Below are 27,895 nucleotides of genomic sequence, written 5' to 3' on the forward strand. Positions count from 1 at the left end.
TATTCACCTTCAGGAGAACACCAGTGTCTTTTTTTTTTTTTTTTTTTAATAATGACTATTTTGATCTTCAGTTTCTGTTTAGTTGCACAATTTCACCAACTTTGGAAATCAGACTTCTCAAATCCAATTCCAAATAAGGCTGATCTCCAATAACAAATAGTATTGTGAAATTGTCCTGAAATCAGCAGTACTGGAGTAAGAACAAATTTTTCACGAAGAGTTATGTTCCTGAGTCATTGTACAATCTCTCTTCTGTTCATTATAGATGAAACTTTTGTATATATGCATATTCATCCTCCTAGCCTTGAAACTGTAATGTGGTTTTCAGACAGCCATACAAGTGTTACAGTCTTGAGAAACAATCACTTCCAAAAATACTACATTTTGAAGTCAACGTTTACCTTTTTACTCTTTAAGAGAATTCCTGCTCTCTAACTTCCTCAACACAAATCAAGAATATTTATATATCATTGCATATCTTCATAACATTCCCTTTTTACATGCAACTCATGTGAAAACATTTCAAAGCTAATACATAAACACAGCATTATAAAAATTTACTGTGTTGACACAATGCATCTTACTAATACTTATTTCTAAATTTTAATATCACCTTGTTCTACATACTATGCAATTCTATATTTAAGCCATCTCTTCACTGAGAATTGAAATACTTCACTCAGTGGAAATACTTGAGTTAGATACCAAAATAGAACTCCTAGAAGCATTAATCCCTTATGCTGACTCACTTACCTGAAAATATAACTTCAATTCTTCGAAAGTACAAACCTAACTTCATTAAGCACTCAAATCACAGATGTTAAACTACACTTTTCAGAAACATTTATTACAGTTACTACTTTCGTCATAGTAACAGCTATTTATGATATTTAGCTAGTATGCAAACCATGCTATTTTGTCTGATCCTGCTTTAAATCATCCTGAACAATAAACTGACCATGAAGTGCCTGTCTAAAAGTATAAACCAGCTACATTTGCTATGTATCAGCAAGTAAAACCATTTCCCTGAAAGACAGATAAAGAAGATTTCAAGAAGCTAGGAAATATTGCAGTAATCAAATTTGGAGATATTAAGATACAAAACATTAATCATCACAAATACTGACGCAAATTTAGCTTCAAAACTAGACCCCACTTGTTCATGAAAAGGATTTGGGAGAATGAAAATCCACAGAGGAGTTTCTACAATAAATCACAGTACTGAAAATGAAGGTTTATAGTAAAATGACCCCCCCCCCAAAAAAAAGGCCATTTTTTTTTGTAGACAAGACATAGACAAGAAAGGGGGTCAACAGTTGAAAAGATGAAAGTATAGAAAAGAATTACACAGGGAAATGCCTAGCATCATTCCAAAGACATTTTGAAAGGAATTCTAAATATTGTTATCACTCAGAGTTGGGCAGGAGGAGAGGACCAGATAAAATTGTTACAGCCTTTTCAATCTGAACAGCTATTTCAAATTATACAGTCATGTTTCCACATTCACTTTAAATCCTATTAACCACTGAAGTTTGTAACAAGCTGCAGCTAGATATCAAAATTTTAAAGAATGTCAGCAAATGATAGATGGATATTCATCTCTCTGTCTACCATTGACCAATATTGTGGGGGAAACTGAAGCTGCTTATTTTAAAAGAGAGCTTTCCTGTGAAATTATAAAATGCTACTAATACATACTATTTTTTATAGATTCACTTAAAATTTTTGCTGATAAATTTATTTAGTAAAAGGACAGTGCAATTTTTTGCAGGTATTCCTACATACAGATATAAAAAACAGCGGATCAATAAAGCATCAAAAATGACTGTAAGATGACCTCTTTTCTGAGGCCTTCCCAGTTTCAAGTAAGGAAAAAAATAGGAGTCTTAGAGTTTCTTGTTGAGTGAGTAAAACAGATTCCTTTCAGATCCACCAGCAACCCGGCACCTACAAAGCGAGAGCGGGGAAGGCAGCATCTCAGACATGAAGGCACAGAATGTCCTTCTGGTGGACTTCACAGGCTGTGTGGGGTACAGGTCAACTGAAAAAAACAAAAACTTAAGCAGTCCTACCATCTTTCAAGAAGGCAGCCCTGATTTAAGAATGACACATGTTCCAAATTCCCAGAGAAAGATATTATGGAACAAAGAAGCTAGTGAAATCTTCCGCAGCAAAAATACCCAAAGCAATGACTTAGACCCTGTGTAGACCACGGAGCTGTATTATATGCCACTGACTGTTTTAGAGGAGTATCAGCAGCAGAATTACACCCCACAGAATCCAGTACAGCTCTTTCTTACTCTTCCCATCATAAACTGAAATGCAGACTGTGACTATTGCTTAGAGTAGGTGCACAATCATGCCAGGTTGATGACATGCTTCCTTTTTCCTCCCCCTTACTCATCTTCAGTGTCAAAGATATTTCCCCATTCATGACTCAAACTCACAATGCTGGTAATCAACTGATTTCCTTCACTGGAATCTGTACAGGATCAGCTTTAAAGCAAAAAAAAAGGGGGGGGGGGGGGGCAAAAAAGGCTATATATTTTTTTAAATGCCCTTTATTAGACAAAACTGGAGGACATTGTACATTGGGAACATGAGGGGTAAAAGACCTTAAGATCAAAGATAGGTTTGCCAGGTACCATAAATTAAAAGAAACATCTACCAGCGTCACCCATTAGTGAGAAAACATTCACCTATGCCACTAAAGCAGTTTACTTGCATCATTTTCTGTTGTGTCACCTCCTTATCCTCATTTTTACAGCAGTTTCTACAGTTCAGGAACAGAAAAAAAAAATGCCTTTACTCAATACTTAGAAACTTTGCCCTTGATTGAAGTGTCCCTTGTCTGTATTATTATAAATATGTTTGTTAAAAGTTTGAAGTGCTGTATATAGTAAAAGCACTCCAAAACATGAAAGCAGGGCCTATTTTTATGAAGTATCTTTTAAATTGACAAACCCCACAAATTATTTTATACTTCGGAAGAATCTCCATAGGCCACCATCATTGGAAATGCTCCTCATTGTCCCATCAAAGCATCCAACACCCCTTGGAAGTGCTCAAAGTCAGGCCGGACGGGGCTTGGGCCAACCTGATCTAGTGAGAGACATCCCTGCCTGCTGCAGAGAGGTGATCTTTGTGATCCATGTCATCTTTAAAGGTGCCTTCCAACCCAAAGCCTTCGATGGCTCACTGATCACTCAATTTTCACACGCATGGAAGTTGACCCTCTTCCTACACAGTTCATCTGCTGACTAAAATTTTACAGATTCTTACTCAACTTTTAAAAACTCGATTTGAAACAAATACGCCAATTTTACTATATCCAAATACATGTGTTCAAGTGTTCTGTTGCTTTACCAGTTTGGTAAAACTAACAGCCGTTCGCACCTCTGCCAGATGAGGTCACGCAGAATCGCATCCCACCGCAGCAGCAAGGAAGACGCTTGGCAGAGAGGCGAAGCCGTGCCACCAAGGCCTGGTGCTGGCAGCGGAGCAGAAGCCTGGCCACGGCCGGGGACGACCAGTGCTCTCCTGCAGCTCCACTTTTCAGTTTCAGGCAGGAGTGTGGCTTCCAGCACAAAAAAGACAGGGATCTCCTAGAAAGAGTCCAGAGGGGGCCACAAAGATGATACAGGACCTGGAGCATCTCCCATATGAAGAAAGGCTGCGAGACCTCGGTCTGTTCTGCCTTGAGAAGACTGATAGGGGATCTCATCGATGTTTACAAATATCTTAAGTGTGGGAGACAGAGGGATTTGGCCAACCTCTTTCCAGGGGATTGTGGGGACACGACAAGCGGCAATGGTCACAAAATGGAGCCCAGGAAGTTCCGCACCAACGTGCGAAAGAACTTCTTCATGGTGCGGGTGACGGAGCACTGGGACAGGCTGCCCAGGGAGGTTGTGGGGTCTCCTTCTCTGGAGATATCCAAGGCCCGTCTGGACGCCTACCTGGGCAGCCTGCTCTAGGGAACCTGCTTTGGCAGGGGGGTGGACCCAATGGCATGTTGAGGTCCCTTCCAACCCCTACAACCCTGTGATTCTGTGATTCCCAGCCCTCCTCTCATTCACCAAGTGGGGTGGCCAGACCGCAGTCTGCCAGTGCTGGGAAGACTGGTTGGGTGCTGATGTGCCAAAATCACCCATCCCCTCCTTGTGTCCAAAACCCTTCATAGCCGCTTCCCCCTCCGGTATTTGCCAGCTCTTCCCTTCTAACCCACAGCAACACATGTATGTGTTTGAAAACTGCAATGAGGAGGAGAAAAAATCCCCACACTGATAAGCATTTTCCAAACTTGGAGACTATCCTTCAGTTGCATCTTAAAGCAAATTCTGCCTTCAAAGTGCAGGCCTTACCTTCCTTTCTGACACACAATTCCATTCAAGTTGAAAAAAATAAAAAAAAAACACAAATAAAAGCCAATCTTCTTTGCCAAAATGCAATTTACCAGAAATTAGGGTTGTTTGCAAGGACGTGCTGTTTTGCGTATCAACTTGACATGTACTGTTAACAAGAATGCTAATAAAGAAACAAACTCATCCACTTCGGCATGCAGAGATATTTTAATTGTGAAACTTCTTATTAACACAACTTTAGGTATTTTCTAAATATAAATACATAAATTCACAAGAAGTCTCCCAAGTTCCAAAGCTATTTAAAAATACGTGATCCAATCTTACTTTATTACATACATGCAAACTCACAAAAATGCTTAGCTGTATATTGATTTCTACCATTTCAAATGCTGCAATTGAGATTGTATGTGCAAAGTCAATAGAATTAAGTCTTCGCCTTCTAAGAATGTTTAGAAAACTATCATCATACTTCATTTTGGAAATGTCTTCCACTCATACAGAAAGCAGTTGAACAAAGAACAGATCAGTGCACCTGTCCACTCCTAGAAACAGCTGCTCAAATAGCATCCTGTAGTAGGTAGGTGGTTAGATGGGAAAATCATTTAATTTCCTCATCTGTCTCAAATTTAAGATGATACATAAGGTCCATCTGCATGAGCTACTGTGTAAACGTTTGTGTGAAGAGTACGAATTTTTAACAATACTACAGTGAATTGCTACTTAACCAAAATGTGCCTATGTAAACTTTAAACTCAAAGTGTGACAGCATACACGTGTGAAACTCTGACGTTCTCAATAGAATAAGTGAAGTTACTCTCTATGATACAGCAAATTGCAGTGCCCTACGCAAAATTACTTTGACTACGTAAGTATGTTACACTGTAATTACGTGTATTCTTCCAACTAGCCACCATCCATCTCTGTAAACCAACTCCCTCCTTTTGAATGAATAAGCCAAAACCAAGGAAGCATCCAGAGACCTTCAAGGAGCTCTTCAGAAGCCCCATGACACAGCTGCATCCTGCTGGCACCTCATATCACACTAGAAGAGCTAAATCCTTCCCTGGACAGAAAGGGGTTGAGTGCAAATGTTCAAGTAAGGAGCACGAAGGGCAACTGAGGTGTATGCTGTGAATTTTCGGGCAACTTTGAGGAACATGAAGCACTGTAGCTGTATGCAGAGGCAAGCTATGCTGTACATTGGACTCAAAAGTGGGACACGCTTTTGCAACTTCCACTTGGAAACCAAGCTGCATCGTTTCTGCTACTGAAATAAGGATGAAAAAGTGAAAGTTAATCACTACTTTGTACTGCAAGAAGATACTTCAATAAAGCTTCACCTCATTTATACTGAAGTCAGTGGAACTCTAATATTCAAGGCTTTTTTGAAAATGTGTGTTTTTTTTTTAATGCCAAAAATAGTTATTTAACTAAGATGTGCTACTGTATACCTAGTCTCTTGCATTTTTTTTCTTGCTGTGGCTCCACCTCAGCTTCTTTTCCAGTGAAATGTCATTTTCTCAAAGCCAATTTTGCATTATTTCCATAATTTGCCATTAATTGATCTTGTGATTAAACAAACACAGTCATGTGTCTTCTTCAAAGCTGCCATGGATTATTCAACCAGCACATTTTTAGCTTTTTTTTTTTTTTTTAAAAACTCGTCTTATTTACACAGTCCAGCTTGCCATGTCATTTTTTCCTACAACCATATTTTTCTTTGTTATATGTGAACAGGTCTGCTGTATTAACAATGTGCATTGGCCTTCTCAGCAGACCACACAGCAAAAGACCTTTTCAAAGCTTCACATTGAAAAGATCACAAACTTTTGAAGACTGAGGACCTTTTTGACAAAGAAAGTCAACCTTTTAAACAATAATTTTAGGAAAGCTATACTTTAACAGCTAAGCTGTGCTTCTCCCCCCACCCCCTCCACATGCACACAAAAACCTGCAGAGGACTTTGGATTTTTGTTTTCCTTGAAGTTAATGACTTGTTTAGAGTTTAGACTGCTCTCTGAAAGTTTTTTCTTTTTTCAACCTACTCAAAACAATAGTCAAGTCTATTTCATGGCTAAACAATAATACTAACAATTTGGCAAAAGCAAAGAAATTCTAAAAACCTACTATTAATAACCATTTAGAAAGAAGTTCTGAAGGTCGGTCACTTTAAATGATACTGCTATCTCAGCATTTTCTTTGAAAGTATTAAATCTACCATACAGTTTTCGTTAAGTTGTAGCTTTATTATAACTATTTTACTTCCATGTGCCTCAAAAGAATTGCACTACACAGTGAAATTCAACAGAAGTACCCAACTTAACTGAAAAATTCTGTCAGCTAATTAGCAAATGTTTGATAGAACTGTTATTTAAGAGCACTTCAGAAACTTGACTAGGGAGCAAAAGAGGTTCTGTCTGGCACCATCTCCCAATGAGAGGCACATCACTGAATAAACCATTCAGGTTTTGGAACACCAACATTGACAGAACGCCTGGGTGGCCATATAAAGTTGCAGCTTTACATTCTTAGTATTTATTTTCCATAATTTCTTGGAATGCAGTTCGTGTTTTGTAATAGAAGTCTTTCCAATCCTCATGTTTTAGCTGTGTGATGTCATTTCACCTCTTTAACAAGAGACAGTCTTCAGCCAACTAAGCCATTTTATTAAAAAGGTTATGTAAATGAGAACATTAATACAAGCTCTCCATTGCTATGTATTCCTTCCCTAACATGACGGCCTCACATTAGGAACAATGCACCTAAGATATTTAATTATAAAATCTATGCACTGTATCCTTCCTAAACCACATACCTCCAGGTCTCCTCTCAAAACAGCTGGCTTATACAAATAAATCATAACAGATACTGTACACATTACCTATACAGAATGCATGATTTTTTAAAAAATTGCATTTTAAATAAAGTGAATAAATTTGCAACATGTGACAATGTATTAGAGTTTATTAAAACCATTTAAACATGATTGTGTTAATGTTAAAATGAGAAAGAGCCAGAAGTTGTAGTGAGTCAATCTTACTCTTGCAATACATGATGAAGAAGCACTTACTTGCTACACCTTCTAACAAAGCCTGAAGACCTTCCACAAATAACTAATGTGAAACTGTTGAAATTGTAAAAATGTTGGTAAGTGGTTTGTTTTAGCTCACTGAAGAAAAATAACCAAAATTTTAGAGGGTGGTTCTGAGGTGAAATTTAGCAAACAACTTGCACTTTTCCCTAAAAACCAACCAATTCTGGTAATTTTCATAGAAAGTAATTATCAGTATATGCCATTCTAATATACATGCTGTATCAAGGACAAGTACAGAAGACCCTTTTGAAGCCTACGTCATTGTTTGCCCCAAACTGTAGAAAACAGCCACTATATTCTTGGCACTGTCAAGAAGCATTTGAATAAAAACTGCAGAGACATCGGAAGCTCAAGCCTGTGCTATAGTTAAGTGGTATGTGATATCCACAGCAGTTAAGATGGATGTCTCAAGCACTTACTCCATCTGACGCTTCTCAAAACAAACTACGAAAGCAGCTTAACATTACCCTTTGCTTCCAAAGCTGTGTATGTTGCAGGCATCTAACATTGAATAAATCAATTACAGCAACTGGCAGTAATTTTCAGGGCTGCAGATTAACCAGTCAAGCAGCATATATTTGCATATAGCAATAATCTATTCAAGGTCTGAGGATGAAGTTCCAGGACAGTCTAAACCAGTCTCCCTGTCCCCTAAACAAAAATCCCCACCCCTCCTTTGACTCAGCAGCAGTGTTCTCATCCTGAGCAAGCCAGTTTAGGGAGCCAAACTGAACAGGTCTTCTGCAGTTTTCATTTTCGGCCATTTAGCTCCTTAAAGCTACTCACTGCAGCATCAGTTAAGCAAAGACAACAGAAAAAAAAAAATACAGCAACCAAGACAAATCAGATTAGATGCATGGGGAATCATCCCTGGTACAGTGTCCATTCATTCAAACTTGAAGGGGAAAAAAAAGAAAAAACCTGTTTCTTTTCTTTTATTAATACAATTTCAGTTGAAAAAAGATGTTATCAAGTCTGTAGAACTAATTGTTTCTGGTTGTACTAATCAGTCTATTTTAAGTACAGAAAATACTTTTGTAACTGTGTAAGTAAACTATGCTAAGCATATTATCTATCAATAGCCATTAGTTTACCCATAAAAAATGTTTTGCATTTCATTGAGTTATAGTTCACACCCAAGTGGACTGATACATGTCTCTGAAACAAAACACCCCCCTTCATATTTAAAAAAAAAAAATGTCCAATAAGTTCACTCTTTATTTTCTGACTTAAAAAAAAATATACAAAGTGTCACAATAGGGAATGTTTCTATACTTAAATATAGAACTGTTCAAACATAAATATCATACTTTCTTTTGCTTAGAAGATAAGAAATTTAAAGAGAAAAAAAAGAAAGTTCTTAAGAAAGCCATATTTACATATTAAGCAAGGGCCACTTTCAGCTGTAACATACACAGCTGTATCAGTAAATTGGTATTTTGGGAAGAGAGTCATCATAAACTACCATGATTTAAAAGCTTCCATTCCAAATTGATTCATCCTCTATCTAGAAAAGGTAACAGTACTTCACTCCTTCAAATAGATTTTTCCCCATCCTATTTAAGACTGTGGTCATGACCTCCTGAATAAAAGTGCTGTTTGGATTTATATTAAGTAGTTTGACTTATTTATCCTGGGTTTTGTGTAAATACACCTTGCAAAAACCTGAACAACACTCTTCCTCTTCAACTTCCTACCCCACTCTGCAGACAAGCCTTATTCACTTATCTCAAACCTTGGATGGGGTACTGCCATACAATTCTGTGGACACGAAGACTTCTGGAGCCCAGTTGTGCCGTACAAAGCAGTGCAGTATTCCCTGCCAGACAGACGAGCTGTCTCAGGCTTGCCTTTGGCTCCTGTGGTTGATTTAAACTTTAAAGACTCTGACCTTAGCATTCCTTGAGAAACAATGTGTGCATGAACCGTACCTTATAATATCACAGCAGTGGAATCTCCCACCTCAAGATCATGGTTTATAACCACATTCCTCCTGAGCAAAAGAGGCTTTCTACAATTTGAGGGACCGGTCCAAAACCTGGGGATGAAATTCCACAGAAATGAAGGATCACAGAAAAGCCCAACAACTTCCCAAACGCAAGATGCCTTTTCCTCATCTGATGCTACTTATTTGCTACAAACATCATAGGGGGGAAGCAAGCATAACAGCTTATGGAAAAACAGAATATAATTCCCTAAATTCTAAAGATAAAGAGAGCTGACAGGAGCTATGAAGGCAGTCAGCCCTGCCTGTCTGAAACAAACTGCACCTCTTCTGACAAGCTTATCTTTAATTAAAAAGTGTGTTCTTCCTACAGTATTTGAAGTTTGTTGCAGAAACCTTCTCCCACGTACACCAAAAAGGTTAGCAGTTACCACAATTACTTATAAAATAAACAGTAAGGAAAAACTTTCAGAATTTTAAATAAATACTTATTCTTTAAAGATGGCCTGCGCGCATACTAACAAAAGGAGGGAGAAAGAAAATAACTGGTTATTATTTGACAGTTTGGGTTGAAATTCCTCTTCAAAGGCTAGGCTAATACTAATACACACTAATACATACTAATACTTAGTGTGAGTACAGCTCACACTAAGATGACCAAATTATGTATAAAATTGAAGTACCTAAATGCTTGACAAAATGAGATGAATGTGACAGAACATCTATCAACCAGTATCACCTGATTAAACTTACTGAAAAGTTCAGAGGAAAGAAAAGACAGGTAATGTACGCATTTTCCTCACTAAAAATATTTAAAAGTCATATATTTTGTGTTACACATTCATATTTATTTTTATCACCTGCATTATCCACTTAATTATTTAATAACAAGGTATGTGAAACGTAGCACGTTTTTGTAATAATTCGAGTCACGCATATGAAACAAACCTCAGGCCAAAGTTCACTTTCTACAGTAGAAAAAATCAGTAATATGAAGAAATATTAACTTCTAAGTATGCATGTGCATGCATAACCATATACACTGCAGCTACTACTGGGAATGTCAAAGAAAAGCAGACAGTACCATAGAAAGTGTACATTATCTTTAAAAGATAATCCTTTAAGATAGGTAATGAAAAGGTTGTGGCAACTTTTTTATAATCAGAGAGGTGATAAATTCATAATTTGAGTTCTGTAATTTTCATCACAGTGGCACCACTGTAAATATGCCAGTTATGCTCCAATTTAAGTTTCACATGGGTATTCTAGAAACAGAACAAAACATCTGGGGTCTGAAAAGAAAAATTAAATCACTGGATCCAGGACATCTGCCCTTTCCTCTTCCTAGAATTATTCCTCCATAAGGCATACAAAACTCACTCAAAAATACAATGACATACCTGAGAAACAAGGGGTGGAATTCCACAGAAATAAACTGAATGTATTACTAAATTTCACATAAGGTAAACTGTTTTATTTCAAAGCAGCAATGACTAAGCTTACAAAACTACGTGCTAACACGACACACATTCAAACATTAAGACTAAGATGTCAGGAATTTGTTTAAGCAAAACATATTTTTATTAGGAAATAGATTTCATTCGTTAGTCTCAACAGAAATGGCTCCCTGTTGCTCTAAGATGACAAGAAAGATTAAAATGAAGTGCATACAAGTATCATATATATCAAAGAGATGACAAAAAAAAGGCAACTGCAGACAGTCACTGACAACCACCACCAAATCCACAGTCCTCTGGACAAAACCACAGTCCTCTGCCTTATTATGGGCACATGAGTAATCCTATCTACTTCACTGCATTTGCTAAAACATTTGCAGCTAAACATGAATGTAAGTGCCTGTAAAAATGGACTCTAAGAATATTTCTGAGAAACGCCTATAAAAAAAATGTGTCTTTCAAAAGACATTGAGGAATCCATCTCTTTAGGATCCAGTTCACTTTTATATGATATGTTAGATAATAAAAAAAAATTACCTAGTCTAGCTATCTAATCTGTTCATCTTGGGAAAGGGAATTATAAAAAGAGAGAGATAAGAGAACATATAGTAGGATCCAGTTCACTTTTATGATATATTAGATAATAAAAAAAAATTACCTAGTCTAGCTATCTAATCTGTTTATCTTGGGAAAGGGAATTATAAAAAGAGAGAGATGAGAGAACATATAAACACACAAAGAAAAACTCCCCATTATGACAGAGAAATGTGTTTTGTTTTTTTAATTTTTCAAGCTCACTAAAACAGATCAAAAATAAAATTTTGGGAATATCTGAACAGGAGAACAATACAGATTTCAAATATGTTGTTTTCATTAAAAAAAAAAATCAGCATTGTCAAAAAAGTATCTTCCATGAAAATAACTGAAAAATAGCATCCCCTGGGGTATATACATCTCTGCATGAAAATTTACTTTAGGATGCCTGACCAGGAGATTCTGTGTCTATAGAAAGTGGTCCCGCTGCAGTTCCTGCATTCTAGTGTTGAAATGTACTTTTTGGTACCACCCCTAATCTGTTTTGTTTCCAAACCAGGACTCTGAACTGCTTAGTATTAAGCTACAAATACGAAATAAATTAAATATAAAATAGATTGAGATGCTGCTGCTAGTGACTATTCCCTCAATTCAGCATAGCTGATGTAGTTTTGTAAGATTTTAAAGACAAATAATCAAGAATATCAGTTCCAGTTGTAACTCCAGCAATTTATGGGCCTAACCTGAAAGTCTTCACCAGAACATAAGAAGACAGCCGACATCAATACCAATCTGTTTCTTTCTTAACAATTTAGAGATAGTACCAGTCATTAAAAATACTTTAAAACCAACTGTGAAATTAAAAGCATGCTTTCTGCAAAACATTAAAATACTTTTCTTTGTGATAAACACATCCACCTCTGTGTTAAAACCTAGAAGTAACTCCTTTTGTCCTTTAAGCCCAAACAAGATTCACTCAGCATTACACCACTGACGTAGCTGATGTTGTAGCCCTGGTGTAAGACTATTCCATCAGAAAACCCTAAGTATAACATCCAAGTAGCATTTGTACAATTTAATCCGGTCAGCTATCAAACCGAGCTGCACAGCCTGCTTTGTGCCAGTGTAACATGCTGTATGTATTTGAGGTTTACACTGGTGGAGCAATGGTAACATGGCACTAGGAATAATTTCCAAATAAGCACTGGCAGATAAGACCTCAAATTAGTCACTCTGGCATTTCGCATGTTGATGCATTCTACTATTTACAGCTATTTTCAGAAGAAAATGAGAGCCAGTATGCGTCTTTAAAATGAGCTTGTTTACACCCACAATTATGTTGTTTCCTAAAACGGGAAGAAACAACAGATTAAAGCAATGGGCTACAATACAAAAAGTAGATTTAAGTTACTCTAATTTAAACACAGGCCAGTACTGATAGGAATCAGCCTTCTTCCCCATGCAAGGGTTGCATAAAACAAGTTTCTTCAAAATAAACTTTTCCATTTTCAACTATTTTCTCTGTATATAGGCTAGTAAGACAGCAGCCTACCACCCTATTTCTTTCTTACATAGGCCTGAATGTGATAACTCATCTCTCTTATTCTAATTCGCTTACCTTCTAAGCTTATATTATCTCAGTTAACTTTCAAAAAAAGTAGCTTTGGGAGGAAATGTCTTGAAACGCTGCTTTTTCTAGGGCTTCAACTGTCACATAACAGTTAAAAAGCAGATTCTATCTGAATTGTTAAGCTTCTCTAATTTTGAAAGAAGGTAGAGTATTTGCACCGCGGTACAGAGCTTTGTTCTTGTCACCATGCTCTCTCTGTACTCATGGGTGCACACCATCATGGCCCACAGACTTGTCAATTTGCTCAAATTTCCTTGACTTGATGCTCTTCCACCAGAGGTACATCTTCCTTACTCCAGCCTTTCAGCCTGGTCTCTGGGATTCCTGAAGGCAAGCCTTGCTGGTAAAGACTGAAGCAAAGCTGGCATTCAGTACCTTGACAATTTCACTGTCCCAGGTAGCGAGATCTGCCGTTTCCTTCAGGAGAGGGCCCATATTTTCCCTAGTCTTCCTTTTGTCACTGAGGTACTTGTAGAAGGCTCTTCTTCTTGCCCTTGATGTCCTTGACCAGATTCAGTTTTCTCTGGGCTTTGACTTTCCTAACCTATAATCCCTGCCTGCTTGGATAACGTCTCTGTATTCCTCCCAGGCTACCTGTCCTTGCTTCCAGCCTCCGTAGGCCTCCTTTTTCTGCTCGAGTTTGGCCAGGAGCTCCTTGTTCACCCATGCAGGCCTCCTACCATTTTTGCCTGACTTCCTCTTTCTTGGGATACATCATGCCTGAGCTTGGAGAAGGTGATCCCTGAACATTAACCTGCCTTCCTGGATCCCTTTTTGCTCCAGGGCAGTATCGCATGGGACTCTACTAAGCCGATCTCTGAGGAGGCCAAAGTCTCTCTCCCAAAGTCCAGGGTTTGTGAGCTTGCTGCCCTCAGAATGTCCAGTGGACAGCACCAGGACAAGAGGCAGTGGGCACAAACTGGAACCCAAGAGGCTCCATCTAAACATCACAAAGCACGTTCCTAGCACGAGGGTGCCGGGGCCCTGCCCCAGGCTGCCCAGAGAGGCGGTGGGGTCTCCTCCCTGGAGGCCTTCAGAAGCCGCCTGGACGTGGTGCTGGGCACCCTGCTCTGGGTGGCCCTGCTGGAGCAGGGGCTGGGCCGGGGGCCTCGGGAGGTCGCTGCCAACCATAACCATTCCGTGGTTCATTACCAACATTGGTGTAGGACACCCAGATGATGGCCTGCATTCAGAAGCAGCATACTTTGATTAATAAGCAGACCATTCAACTGAAGCCTAGGTCTTTGAGGAAAGGAAGCAGTACAGATTTTCTGGTTTTCACAAATTTAGGATTTTTTTTTTTTTTAAATATCATAGTTTTAGTTGCAGTCAAATTCTGACAGGATTAAATAGGAAAATTATTTGGTTTAATTTTAATCAAGATTAGTTTCCCAGGTCAGTTTACAACACACTAGCACGAGCATTTGCATCACTATAAAGGTGGTGCCCCATGGAAGGAGGTGGAGCTATTTCTTTAACTGATAGTGAAAGTATTTGTGGACCTTGACTAAGCATCTGTGTTTGTTTGTTTTTAAATCAATATAACTAGGAAGGTCAATATAACTAAGGGAGAAAGGTAAAAAAGATCTGAGATTGCTTTGCTGCAGTTTCCCATACTTATCTTCTACTTCCCCAGATTTTAACATTTCTTTTTCTAATATTAAAAGCTGCTTCATTTCTCCCTCAAACGATGTATAATTTTATTGGTTGATCTACATTTTCAAAGGTAAACATTTTCATTAAGTATATATAAACTTGATTGTGACTATCCTTAATGACTGAAGCCCTTAAATAAATGTAAAAAATATACACACCTTAAAAAAACATCTAGATTAGAGAATAACCCTGCAAAAAAAATAATTATTTCAAATATAAAGACCATAACATCTATTCCTCTTCTAAACATACTACTACTGAGTCAGAAGAGCCACGCTGGTTCCATCAGTAACGTTTTTTACATATAAACACCACTGAGAACGCACGTCTGTGCTCTGCTGTGCACGTGTCTGACCTAGTTCCCAAGGGATGTTTTGGTGCTGCACACCCAGCCAGCTCGCTGGGCCACGTAGGACCCATTTAGCATAGTCACAGTTTCTTAGACCGAGGAATCTTGTGTCCAGCTTTTTAAAAATAAAAGGATCGCATTGTCATACCTTCCTTTGGAGTGCCAGAATTACCATTATAGACTACCTGAAAGCAGGTAGGCTATTATTAATTACTGCTGTATTTACCTCCACACTGCAGGCCAGTCATCTGGCCCAAGGACCACACTCGTCCCATTTAATAAGCTTTTGTCTGCAATGCGTCATCTCTTTCTGTTTCTGAAGTCATTCAGAAACAGATACCGTATCCTACAGAATCCTAAGGTTTTCCCAGTCCCCTGACTACTCATGGATCTTAAAAGGATGATGACAGAGCTTATCTGGAAAGACAGAAAGGCATTCAAAAGGACTTTGTTTATGGTTGATATAAATCTTCGCAAAGGAACCGATGTCCTCGGGAACTTTGCTCTGTCAGACAATTAAGCACCTTGTATCTTCGTACTTGTAGGTATATTTCACAGTCTTCCTCAGGAACTTTGCTCTCAGACAACTTAGTATCTTGTGCATACATACTTAGAGGTGTATTTCACAGTCTTTTTAAGATAAAGCTATTACAGTGAACAACCCCTAGGCACTATAAATCTTAAACTAAGTATGAAGTTTTTCTTTCGATACATACTGGCTTTCAAGTTTATGGTATTATCTCCACACACCTGGGCAACAAGATTTTGTCTTAATCACCGTATCATTGAAGATAAGATAAGCATATTTGCTTTTAACAAGACAGTTAAATTGCAACTCTACCAGGATTTATTTACATACAGATATTAAAAATATCAGCAGAGATTACAGTAGCTAAGAGAAATTTTATAACAGAAGAACATTTTTCATTTATTTAGCTTGCATTTACTGCAGTGTGATTAGTTTCTCCCTTCTGTGAAAATTCAGCTTTGGAATACAAAGAATTAAAAAAAATCATGAATGTTAAAAAAAATACAGCACAAAATTCAGGACTAAGTGAATATCCCAAGGTACTTGGAAAAGCAAAGCAAAATGAATAAAATAGATTTCACGTTCACAGCGGTTCTGTAAGTGGAAATAGTTTTCCCATGGGTGGTAACTCGATGTTTTCTAAAATTTCCTTAAGATTTGGCAGCAGGCATTTCCACCTCTGAGGAGAGACTGAAAGAGCTGGGGCTGTTCTGCCTGGAGAAGAGGAGGCCCAGGGGGATCTCATCAGGGTCTGCCAGAACCTGAAGGCAGGTGCTGGGAGGACAGGGCCAAGAGGCAACGGGCACAAACTGGCACACCGGAGATTCTGCCTGAACATCACAGAGCACTTTGTTAACATGGGGGTGCCGGGGCCCTGGCCCAGGCTGCTCAGAGAGGCAGATTTACCCGTGTCTCTTGGAAAAGTACTGCAGCATGCATCCCATATGGTACATAGCAAGTACAGAGCACAGACCCGTGAGCTGTCTAGAAGCAGTACAGCCCCATTCAGTGCGGTGCCATCCTACAGCACGCAGAGACTTTTACTAAAGCTGCATTTAGATCTGGCGAAATAAAATCCTTACATCAACAAAAACAGCTTGTCAGCTTCACCACACACCATTGAAACAAGAGCACGACCTGATCATTTCGAGCCATTCCAGACCAAGTAGTGTCCCCTGACTGACTCTGGTTTCTTCTCATTCCTTGCTACCCTTCACGGAAAATCCGCGTACAACCACTGTATGCATCCCATTGTCAAAGGGAGTTCAAGCATAAAAAAAAAAAGTCCAGTATTTTCAGAAAGTGAACATTGGAATATGGCTAGATAATTGGAGTGGCATTACTTTAGATTTAAAGACCTCCTACTTAACTACCTCCTGCTCTGCTGGAAGAGTGGTGATGCCCAATTTTACCAGAATACTACTTACCCTGCTCTGTCACACCATATCCAAGCCAGTAAGTCAAAACCAGTAAAATAATCAGCAATTTATGCTTAAAATAAACCCTGAGAGTACTCTGGCCAAATGATGCGCTTCAAGGCCTGGCCTGCAGCAGCAGGTTAAAGAAGAGCAGCAGCTGGGCTCACCTGAAAGAGCCCAGTCCCACACCCAGATGCCCGTCCCCGCAGTGCACTTCTGGACAGCTCCAGGCTGTGACTTTAACCCCACGGCCAAGGTGAGACCACACCGGCTAGAGCACGGCAGGACCTGACCAGGGTCTGGGTCACTGCTACAGCTGCAGACTTACAGACAACAGAAATATTTTACTTTTGCAACTATTTTTCATGCAATGAAACTAAAAAACAGTCATGATCTTCTCACGATCCTTATGTACCTTCAGCATCGCTGGCCCTAGGACATCACAGTGCCAAGCATGTTTGTTTCTCTTTTCCTCTCTTTTCAATTTTAGAGAATATCCATCTAAATGCTGATAAGATTTCATACAATAAAAAAAAAAAAACAAGCCATTATGACAGTAAAAACAATACCAATTCTATAATGCAGAAGATTATTTGATATATAAAAACAAGAACAATTCCTATGTGCCAAGAAAGGAGTTGAATCACATGGCAGTGTATGCTGGTATTTATGCACTAGAAATTAAGATTGAAATAAAAATATAACTTAAAAGTTCTAACACTTAAACATAACACCTTTTCTCTCGCCCTCCCAATTCAGCATCCATGCTATATACTATGTTGATAAACAGAAATAACTTAATCATGCATTGATTGCTTATGATTTAATTAAAAAAAAAAAAAGGATTTGGATTGTAAGTATATTGAAACTTCACCAACTTACATCTAAGTCTGAAATACACGCTGTGCATCTTCCCTCCTACAGACAGTGTGATTTCAAAAAAAAAAACACATTACAGAACATACTTTCAGCAACACAGTCTAAACAAAATGTCCCATACTTTATAGAAAATTTAAACTGCAGTAAGGCTCAACGCTGCCTGAGGCGTTCTGATTCACTGAAATATATCCTGCAGGGTAGTCATACAAAATCTAGGATTTTTTTTTTTTTTTAAACAATGATCAATGTCACATTTTACATAACTGGTTTTAAAGTTCCATTCTCAGTTTTTAATAATCTAGGTTTTGATAAAGACATTTTGGCAGGTAGAAAGGGGACAGTTGCGACCTCCGGCAATTGAGAAACACCACAAGGCATATATGCAGAAGAATACTGGTATTCCTTCTGAAAATGAAGAACAATTAAATAGTTTATTTTGACACCTAAATTGCCCTTCTTCAGAAACAGCCAGTCATGAAAATAGATGAAATGAGTCACACCTCATACTGCTACTGTTTCAGCCTTCCACATACGAACGGTTCTTCATCATACTGTCCATATTTAATGTTTGCTTTATAATCTTAACAGTTCGAAATTATTTTCAAGGCAGAAAACTAGCTGAATGTCTACACTTAAAAATACCATGGTGGCAAATCCTTTTAAGGAGAGGCAGCTTACAATAGTATATTTGTTAGATATTTATCTTTTCCTCATTCAAGCTGAAATTATTCCTGACATAGAACAAACACCACACGCACATAAAACAGTAGTTTTGCTCCTTTATTTGCTGCTACATTCAAATTTTGCACCAGAACTCTGAGAACTGGAGTTCTGCTATTCCCTACCCCAATAGTGTTTGTGGAGTCAAGGCAAGACCTTCAATTCTGCAGATATGAACTCCGGGGAAACCCGCAGAGATGGGGATTAAGGAAAATAACTAAAAAATTTAATTAAAAGTACATTTAATGTAAGAGAAATTATTTGTTTACAGTAATACTGAACATTGAACTTGACAGAAGCAATGAAAGAACAGGACTTCACAAAAACTTTTGTTTAGCAATCATCTTGAAAATGTAGTTCTTTCTAGCTTATCCTACCAGATCCATAGCTTAGTTCAGGTGCTTATAATACCAGCATGGATCTCTCTCTTAATTTTAACAAAATTACTAAGTACTTTGTGCCCCCAGAGAAAATACTAAACATAGAATAACGTTTAAATTAACTGCAGTAGCTGCAATACACGAATAAACTGTCAGTATCTCCCTGCCACAGGAGTAATTCAAGTAGTTGTCTTCAGTTACCTTTCATACGGAAGAATTAAAAACAAAAAGGGTGGGGGAGGGAGGAGTTATAGTTTACAATCCAGGATTATACAACTTAAAGAGGTCATTAAGTTAAATAGGCCAAGAATTAAAAGTTATGACTTAATGCCTAAATGGGCCGACTTTTACTGTTGGAGGAAGAGGCCTGAAACATTCGCTAAGAGAAACAGACTGTGCATGTACACAGCTGGCACTAGAAAGGTTTTTCATTACTCACTAAGCCATCAGCTTCCAACACGGTATTTTTACCTGCTCTTCTCCATTTTCTTGCACTGTTAGAGGGAATAGATCTACTCCTAAGGGGGGACTTCGTGGTCATTCTATCACAAAGGTTTAAAAAACCTGCAAAAGAAGCATTCAGAAGTCAAGGATAATCATACGCTTGCGTATAAAAAGGGGCGGAAACAACCTTAAGCAACTCAGCAACATCTTATACCTACTTACTACAGCTGGTTCCACGTGTCTTCAGCTGCACATACCAGAAGTCTACCACAAAATATGCTCCCCTGTACACCAGCTGGTGATAAAAGATTTAAAAATGAAAACCTACGTCCTATACATGCAACGAATGACAATGCTTGTCTTTCTGATCTTGCACTCAACTTAATCAGTGCTAAACTGAAAATGGAGACCAGAACAAACCAGTCACAGAAACCACAGGGAAAACCAGTTTAAAACTAGTTTCTGCATGGAATGGAATATTTTCATAGCATAGGCAAGCCAAACTGAACGTATACCCCTCAACCAAAAACTGTGCTACTGTAAATTTTTTAAGAGAACAATCTCTTTGAAGATACGCACACATACACACTACAGTGAACTTACTGATGTAGCCCTTCACTTTCAACAAAAGAAAATCATGGAGGATCAATCAGGTTGTACAGCAGCAGCAAACACAAGTAGACTAAGTTTTCCAAATTCACAACTTGTTCAATAAAAAGTAATTTCCAAGAAACACCCAAAGGTATTTCTCCTCTACACCACTTCAGAGTAAACCTAAGCTGTTGAGACAGCAATACTTGATTTTTAATCAACAGCTAAGCTACAAACTTTGGATAATTACATGTAACAGCAGTGACAGATGCGGACAAAAAAAAAAGATGTATTAGAACCTCATAATAGTAATTGTAATTTTAGTTAAACTTTAAATACCATTCAGAAGAAGTGTAGAACTTCACTATTTTCTTTCAATTTACTTATTCAATAACAGTAACAGTCAACACTGTTTGTTTAGAGATTGAAAAAAAGAATAGAAGGCATATTTAGTAAAGATTAGCTTGTCTTCCTTCCTCATGGTTACAAGCCTTATTTCATGTTTGTATCTGACCTCCACTTCATTTCCTCCTGAAGTAAAGCATGAAAAAAAAAAACCTATGTTTGGATCAGTCACCCAAACTTTATCCTGCTTAATGCAGGATCCTGTTATTCTCCGCTTTAAATGCAGACTAAAAGTCAGTACCCATGACTTGGAACAGTCAAGACAGAAAGCAACCGCTTTGTTATCCAAGTCCTCAAGACTCAGAATTAAACACTTTGCCATAATGTTTGCTCAATCACCCTCTCTATATCACATTAAGTCCATTCTAAACATTTAATTCTTCTCCAGCACAGGAGGGAAAAAAAAAGCTTTTTGTAAAGCTGGAAACTGAGAAAGATGTGTCTGATGGCATGCAGTGCCAACATGGGAATAGAGCGCAGAGCTTCCTGCACTGCGAGCTGGTCGCTGATCCCTGTCTGCAACATCTGACCAACATCGCCCTGCTAACAATATGACCACAGCAATAACGGGGCAGGGCTGCACATTACCGTTTAGTTTGGGCGCACAGAAAACACAAAATATGCAATTGGTGACCATTTGCAAATGATTTGACTTCGGCAAGTTGTTCTACATTAAATAAAATTAATGGAAGATAGAAATAATAAAAAAAACATTTGCACACTCAGATTTTCTTCTCACATTTACCACCTTCCAGATCCTACAACAACTGAGGCAGAGACTGAACAGAAGGGCAAGTGGGTAACGAAAGCAACCCCCATCCCTTGATGTGAAAGAAAAGCTCAATACCAGGATATTTCACATAAGACAAACCAGCCCACTCTCTTAGTAGCAGTAACCATAGCAGAAGAACACAGAAAAGAGCTAAGTCCACATCACATAAGCAGCTGCTACCGATCGATACCATCCAACCACACAAAATTCTGACCAAGCTCACAGAATCGCCACCTTCCAAACATAGTTGGACCCCCTGCACATGCGGTGGTGGCCAAACGACCCCTTTACGCACAGCACCTTACAACTTTGTTAGCGGATAATTAATACAATGCTCTAAAGCAAGGGCACAGGTGGCACTTCACCTGCGCTAAGGAAGCCGTGACTTTGCTGGTTTGGAAGACGAACTCCCTCCGGCCTGAACTCCTTCTGTACAGCAAGCACTTCAGCAGTTTCACTGCTGTAGCAAAAGCGTCACACACAGTAGGTACAGCTTTGGAACCAAGCACCACGTTCAGCGTGCTGTTTACATAGCAAAAGACTCATTAAAATAAGTTTATTGCTAACAAAGACTGCCAAAATAAACATAGTATTCTTGTTCTTAACCAGCGTGATGTATCAGGAAAAAAGTATTTGGGGTGAATTTTTCACTGGAATCATTTGGTGCTTTTAGGAATAGCAGTTTAAAACAACCTCTGAGTTCATATAGCATCCCCCTCCCCACACCTACACTTATGGGTTATTAAAAAAATACCTATAAAAAAAAAAGCACATATAAATTCTTCTATTCTTTCATTACATAAAACTCTATTACCAAGTTTCAACCCCTTTCATCCCTGTAATCCATGGATAATTCCTCCACAGTAGCAATGCAATACCGGTTATTTTTATAGATCAAACATTGGCAAGAAGCATCTACCGAGAGCTGCAGAGATTGTTTACTGTGGTAGCATTTTTTTTCTTCAAATTAGGCAGCTTTTGGCACGAATAGCATCACTAGACAAATAGCCAAGTGCTTTGGCATTGCTCTGCCATTAGCTGAAACCTGAAATTTTATTTAACGAAATGGTTTTTAATCAGTATTTGCTGATTTGCAGAATCCCCAGTGGACACTGAGGTTACTAATATTTGGAAAAGAGATTTTTTCTTTTTTTTGAAGAAAATCAGAAAAGAATGGTGCTAGCTGTTACAAAGGCTGAACAACTAAAGGATACTAATGACCCACTCTGCAATCTGATCAATACAGGCAAAAATATTGGGAGCACGTATCCTTCTAGTGAATGCGCATGAAATCTGGCTGCATCATATGTGTGGCATTAAAAGCAGAGCAGACTGGCTTTTTTTTTCCCCTTTCTTAAACTAAGTGAAATGCTTTAATTCTGGTGTGTAATAATACAAAATATAAGAACACTTGTAAGTGTCAGAAAATAGAACTGTCCTTTTCCAGTTAAACTATATTGCTATATATAAATCCATCACCCAGGAACAAAGAACAAAAGGCAATTCTGTTTCTTTAAAGCTCATCTCTTCAACTCTACAGTAGATGTTCTGAAGTCACAAATTAAAAATAGAAAGTTTCTAGAAAGAGTTAGGAGCTAAGAAAGAAATAACAGCATAAGAACTATAACAAACAAGGAAAAAAAATCTTCAGGAGCAGAGAAACATTTGGCTTGTCCACTCACTGGGCAATGAATTTCAGATCAGATCCTGATAGCTGCTACATTTTCAGCTCTTCGCTGTGCTAGATGGTTAAAATTAACACAATAGATTGTTCTTACTCATTCAAAATTACGTGACAATAAGCTCAGGAAAGTGAGGTGACTTCAATATTATTTCTGAAATCCCCTGAAAGCTCCTAAAACCAAAATCCTGCAACAGGATAGATGCATGTCAGCCATGAAGACCTGGAGACCACATACGAAGAAAGCTCAGCTGAGCGATCTGCTAAGATAACACTGCTGGTGTCACACTGGTACCCATCCAGGTGGTGAGACAGCTGCAGAGACATCTACTGAAAGGGTGACAGTCACAGCTGTACCGGTAACACATTTTTCATCAGGAGCAACGCTCTAGGGTCTCGATGGCAAGGTTAATTTTCTCTGAACTTCTATTCCTGTCCAAACTAGCGTAAATACAGCATTTACCCATCAATTTTATCTTAACAGAGAAACAAAAAGGCATTTTTTTCCCCAATTTTAAGGCATGTATATTCCAAGACACTGAAGCACACCTCTTCCAACCGCCTCCCTGCTCTGCAGCGTGCCACAAACATGCCCACAGCCGGCACTGTGATCACTGCCTGACAGCGAGCACTGCTTCTCCTGACAGCTCACACCACCACGACGGCTCACACCACCACGACGAGGCCGAAGCATAACGCTAAAACACCAGGGCTTGCACTTCACAGAACAAAAGGCAGCCACGAGCTCCTTTCTCTCCCCAGCTGCTGGTAAGATTTATGGGAGCTGCTCGTCACCACCCCGAAATTCTGCGCTCGAGTCCAGCACGTACTGAAGTCGCACAGTGACACGGGGCAAGGAAAGGGAAGTCTGGATTAGTTTTGCACAGCCCACGTTGACCTGTCTGCTCTCCTTTTGGAGAACATTCAGTCTTCAGATAACGCTTATCAATGCACCCTTAAATAACACGTATTCGATACTATATAAAACAGCTCCATTTACACTGTAGGTAGAGCATATATGCAAATAAAAAAAGCAGCACATGTATTTGAGAACTGTTAAGCTCTTCTTCAACGTAGCTGGCAGCTCAGAATCATTCAGTAGGACTGTATTTATAGTAGGGTTTCTTATAGATCACCCAAGGTCAAATGCCATTTAACACGATCATCAATGTGTACATGCAGCGCACATAAAAGCGTCACTTCACAGAATTAGCGGATGACACAAACTGGCAGAGGAGCAAGTCACACGAATACAGTAGTTTTACCAACCAACCTGCGCAATCTAAACGTGATATACCAAAAAGGTTTTCATAACTGCTGCAACAGGACCAAAAAGAATAAGACTGTATCACAGAGGTGTAACAAAAAACTTATTTATCTTAGCACAGGCAACAGAGGCTTTCAGCATATTACAATGAGAAAAAGAACAGTCACCAGATGTCTAAATAAGGTTGCAGAAACCACTTTCCTTTGTAGAGGTTCTCGCTTGAGCCTACAATGGCATCATGTACACAGCTCTAGTGCTGCCGTTTTCATTTTCAGCTCTTTATCAAACCAAAACCAGAAGAACCCACCAAGTGCAGCACAGGCTATGCATCTGAACCACCTTAATAAGTTCTCTATGGTAACCTTTTTTTTTTTTCTTAATTTAGCAGGAAAAGGATGGCGATAAGCATGCCACATATTTCAATTTGCGTATTTTAAAAATTCTGCCCTCGCAAGTTAGCTACCACGACAAACTAAATGGTGAGCTCTGAATTGAGGCTATGTGTCTTCTCCAAAGATAAATCTTATTCAATCACAAATGATTATGCTTAATACAGGCAAAATAGCGAAGTAGTAAGTCATATAATATAGCACTGGCCATACTAGAAAAATCTAATGGTCTCTTGGAGCCATACAGGGGTGGAGGGAAATAATCAGTTATCTGGCCTCATAGATGCTGCTGTTGAAGAAGCAGACAGTGTGGTGAGGAAGGTACACAAAGAAAGCCTCCTCGTTTGCAGCCACCGCATAAATTAGCTCCTGATAGGCAACGGAACTGATATCTAGAGAAAGACAGCTTATTACCTCTGCTTTTCACTTTGTTCAAATTTGCAGCATGTGTTGTAGATTAACAGTTACTTTTTCGCTTTTTACAGCTTCCCAAAAATAAAACACGCACACGAAACGCAGAATAGCAGCTGTTTATGACTTTTTACAGCGTAAGGAAATGAATTCCATTTTGAATTCCATTCCACATTTTTAGTTTTGGTTATGTTATTTTTGGAGGATGAAATAGTAGCATTCCAGCCAGTCTTTTTAAGACCTTTTCCCTGACTCTTAGTTTCAGTTGCTGTATTTCTACTTTTAAACGAAAACACATTTCCACTTACGATAATTTACACTGAAAGTGAGCTGTTTACCAAACAAGTAAGTGTTGCAATTTGAATATGATTTTTTCATATTTGGATTGCAATAGGCAGCCTAAAATGCTGATACAAAATTAATGTCAAATAGCATAAAGCAACAATACCAAAGCCCCAAGGCTTTTACAGGAAATCCACTGCAAATTTCATAAGGTCAATAAAAAAGCCTAACCAATTTATTATTTCATACATAGGCATGCAGAATGCGAAACTAGGAAACTTGATTCATTAACGTTGTATTTTCCTTGCTGTTAATTATTTAAACAATACTTACAGAGAGAGTGCAGAGAATAAACTGATGGACTTTGCTACAAAAATATGCATTTACAATCCAGTTAGGATACCTCCACGGTTTACTGATTTGTCCAATGTATTACACGAACTGGTCTACACTATAAAATTACAAAACACATATTTAAAAAAAAAAGGTGTTAAGCATCCTAGTTTTTGCAATTAGAATTTCTTTTCAGAAACTTAAACAGTTTTCAGTGTATCTAATCCATGTCCAAGCCACGGGAGGCAAGAGAATAAAAGTAACACTCCATTGAGTATAAAAGCAGAGTGTGAAAAAGTCTGCTGGGGTTAAACGTTAACCTGATGCATTTTTCAGAACGACTGTACTATTTTTAAACTGCTCTTTTTTGGCCACAGGTCAAAGTTTTCCTAGCAAAATACCAATGTGAAAACGCTGGGAGCGAAGCCCAGAGGCAGCTCTCTTTGCTTTGGCCTAGGCTAGAACTTATCTGAATCTAGCTAGATATGTAGCGCTGTTTCCCACCTCCCCTTCATTGACTGCTATGGGTAATACGCCTCGTTACGCCTCTGAACGTCTACGAGAGGAATAATGCAGCACTAAAGCCCTGAGAACGACATTTTTCAGATGTTATAGGAAATTCCTATATTCTCCACACAGCACAGGCATACATACTGTTCAGTCAGTTCCTGTATTTTTGGCCAAACAGAACTGAGTCATTTGAAAGAGAAAAAAAAAAAGAGAGAGAGAAAGGCTCAGTGTAAGTGCCTTGAGGAACTCTTGGAAAGGCTGGGATTCTTGCCCCCTTTTCTGTTCCTCTTCACTGGGACACACTGGAAATCTTGGGAAAGATTGGAAATATCAGGCCTGAAGACCCAGAGATTCAGATTTTAAAATGTATTAATAAAAATAAAGCGGGGCGGCTCTCACGGCCTTTTCCAGGGTTGAGATGTTTTAAATGGGGAAACGTAACTCCCTTCCCACTCCTTCCTGAGGGCACGGATTTCTCGCTAAAGGAAATTCAGTTTCACGCACTCACGCCGAAAAATGCGACTTGCCACAGGAGACGGGGCCAAAGGCAGGAAAACCAAGGGGACCCCGCGGGACCCCGGGGCCGACAGAGGCTCCGTGAGGCAGGTCCCCTTCCCCAGGGGCAGGTTTGGGCAGCGGGCGGCCGAGCCCGGCGCTGGCGGGCGGCGTTCCGGCGAGGTTTGGCAGCTCGCACAAAGCCAGGTACTCGCTCAGTTCACACACACGGCGCTCGGGAGGCGCGAAAGGGAAGGGTGGGAGCGATGCTGGAAGCAAAGCCGCCTCCCTCTGCGGCTCCGGGCTTTCCACAGGCGTCTCCGGGCTTCCCACAGGCGTCTCCCCCCAACGTTACCCCAACCTTTAGCTTGGTATTGAAGCACGGCGCCGTGCCCCCCACCCCCTGCCCTGCCCTCCTCGGGGCCCCACGTCCCCCTCGGGCCGGGAAGGAGCCTTCCCCGTCCCCGCTCAGCCTCCTGCGGGATGCCGGAGCTCTTCCCTTCCTTCCTCCCCGCCTGCCGAGGCGCTGCCTTTGTTCCCCCCCCCCCCCCCCCTTTCCCCCCGCCGCCATCCCCTCACCAGCAGGCTCTCCACGTTGACCGGCGAGCGCGGGTCGCGGATCATGGACTCCAGCTTCCTCTGGCGGCCCTCGAGCATCCCCGCCGCCGAGTCGGGGAGGGGGGCCGCCGACATCTTCGCCGCCTGCTGCTGCTGCTGCTGCTGCGGCTGCTGCTGGCTCATCCTGCCGGGGCTCGCCCAGCGGCGGCGGCGGGACGCCTCCCCTCTCGCTGCCGGGGAGGAGGAAGAGGAGGAGGAGGAGACGGCGAGGGGTCGCTCCGGGGCCTAGCGCGGCGCGGTTGGGCCGCCCCGCGGCCGCCCGGCCATGAAGGAAGCCGGGAGGGGAAGGGAAGGAAGGGAGAAGCGGGGCGAGCGGCTCCCTTCCTCCCGCCGCTCAGCGCCGGGGCTGCCTCCCCTGAGCCGCTCCCGCTCCCTCCGAGCCGCCCTCGCCGCTCAGTCCATGCTGAGGCGGCCGCCGCTGCCCCTTCTTCCCCTTCTTCCCCTGCCGCCGCGCCCGCCCCCGGCCCGGCCCCGTGAGGCGGCCTCCATTACCCACAAGGCTGCGCTGCCGGCGGCCGCCTTGCTGGGGGCTCGCTCCCCGGCCCTGACGGGGTGGGGGCTCGTCGTCGCTGTCTCTCGTCCCTCAGGGGGCTCCCAGCGAAGGGACCCCGGGCCCGGAGGCTGTGGGGACGCGGGGTGGGGTGGGGGGTCAGAGCTTTTCGTGGGTGTGAAGAGAAAAATGAGGGGAAAAAGAGCTGAGCTGAGGGGGTGAGGAGGAGGTGGGCTGCGGGGTGTGGTGGGG

At 40.3% G+C, this 27,895-nt stretch overlaps 1 protein-coding gene across 2 annotated transcripts in view; it reads right to left on the minus strand.

Annotated features, from left to right (window-relative positions):
• The window catches only part of ROCK2 (Rho associated coiled-coil containing protein kinase 2), a 104,020-nt gene extending 76,263 nt beyond the window's left edge, over nucleotides 1-27,757 (minus strand). The window contains exon 1 of one of the 2 annotated variants that reach the window (XM_066994934.1): nucleotides 27,115-27,757. In XM_066994934.1, the coding sequence (XP_066851035.1) occupies nucleotides 27,115-27,276 (162 nt within the window). In that variant the 5' untranslated portion in view covers nucleotides 27,277-27,757. The remainder of the gene's footprint in view (nucleotides 1-27,114) is intronic. The other variant, XM_066994936.1, reaches the window with a different exon arrangement.
• Between the last annotated feature and the right edge of the window lie 138 nt (nucleotides 27,758-27,895).

This window comes from Anser cygnoides, chromosome 3, assembly GCF_040182565.1.
Source record: "Anser cygnoides isolate HZ-2024a breed goose chromosome 3, Taihu_goose_T2T_genome, whole genome shotgun sequence".
Taxonomy (NCBI): Eukaryota; Metazoa; Chordata; class Aves; order Anseriformes; family Anatidae; genus Anser; species Anser cygnoides.